General features: G+C 43.8%; 1 protein-coding gene across 1 annotated transcript; it reads left to right on the top strand.

The window, feature by feature from the left end:
* Window positions 1–752: 752 nt before the first annotated feature.
* On the top strand, window positions 753–1043 carry C922_05257 (hypothetical protein; the record flags this gene model as incomplete). Its single annotated transcript, XM_008820829.1, has 1 exon — window positions 753–1043. The coding sequence occupies one exon, from the start codon at window positions 753–755 to the stop codon at window positions 1041–1043; it is 291 nt and encodes a 96-aa protein (XP_008819051.1).
* Between the last annotated feature and the right edge of the window lie 399 nt (window positions 1044–1442).

Here is a 1442-nt window from a genome sequence, read left to right as displayed (position 1 = left end):
TATTATGACTTGCCACACCAAATACAGATGAAAGGGCTATACACCAGTCACAAAGGGGACAGATAAGAGTCAACCAAGCCGGGTTAATTCTAAAAATTCAGGTCCTGTAGAGAAGTGGGCGTAACAAGAAACGGAAAGATCGCAGACAACCACGCTGGGGAAACATGATTAAGAATATATATTATTAGGGGAATAAGAAAATGAAACACAACAGGGGAAGCATCATCAGCTCTGACCCACAGTAAGAAGTAGTATAAATGAACAAAAGCAGTGGAGGGAAGAGAAAAAAAGGAGATGTGGGGCAGCCCAACAGAATTAAAGATAGGGGGAAGGACTAAACCACACGTACTGAAAAATATAAGGAATATTTATACAAGATAGCCACAGAGGACACAGAATAAGAGAGAATACAGACCAGCAACTTTAGTAGAAGGGAACTGGGGACTAGCGAGGTGGCGATTATGATATGATCTGAATATAGATATAAGCAGACAACCACTGGGGGCAATGGTAAAAAAAATATTTCAAAGAAGAAATCCGAAGGGGAAAGTTTCTGTAATCTGACAAATCCTGGCCGGGGAAAAGCAACGCGACTGGGAAACTAGGAGGAGGCTATTTTCCCAGGATACAGGCCAACAGGAGTAAACTGAGGAGGCCAAACAACAATGTAAAGGCGTAGTCGTAAGAAACCCCAGGGCAAGGAAGGATACCTGGTGGAAACATTGTTATAAGAGAGAGATGCAGAAGAAAATATGAGAAAGGGCCAAGCAGGAGAGAGGAAAGGAAAGAGAATGACCAGAAAAACAGTCGTGGCCTTCCAATGGGGGGGGACCAAAAACACTGTGGGGTGCAAAATGACCCTTAAGGAGAAAACAGAGGAGAATGAATCCTGGAGTCTGACGGAAAAGGACACCCCCAGTGCAGGGGGGCATACAATAGACCTACAGGAACCAAGAATGATATACAGGCAAGAAAGAAACCTAAAAACCCCCAATGCCCGAAAGAATCAGGAATCCAATAAGAAGACAACAGCGATTGAATAAACCCTATATGACCCAGGGGAAAATAATTTAGGGAGAGTTAAGGATGGGGAGGCCTCCTGGCTCCCCCCCTCAGTACAGGTCTACAACGACAGAATAATGGGATCCATGGGAAGAGAAATAAGGATAAAACAACAAGCAGACAAGGACCAGCGTCCCCAAACGTATTGATAAACAACCAAAAATAAATGATTTAATTAGAACAACAACCATGAGAACCTCAAATATGGAGTCCACAAGAACAGGAAGTAGGAAACCAGTAGTGCACCCGAATAAAACCCTGCCCAGGGAAGTGAGTTATTAACTGGCAGCCAAGAGAAGTCCTAAAGGATGGATAATGTGGATGATAGGAATAACAGCAGAGGCGAAGGATTGGCGGGATCTCAGAAGCCTAGGAAAAAC

This window comes from Plasmodium inui, assembly GCF_000524495.1.
Source record: "Plasmodium inui San Antonio 1 unplaced genomic scaffold supercont1.49, whole genome shotgun sequence".
NCBI classification, from domain to species: Eukaryota; Apicomplexa; class Aconoidasida; order Haemosporida; family Plasmodiidae; genus Plasmodium; species Plasmodium inui.
This window is presented reverse-complemented; position numbering and strand designations above follow the sequence as displayed.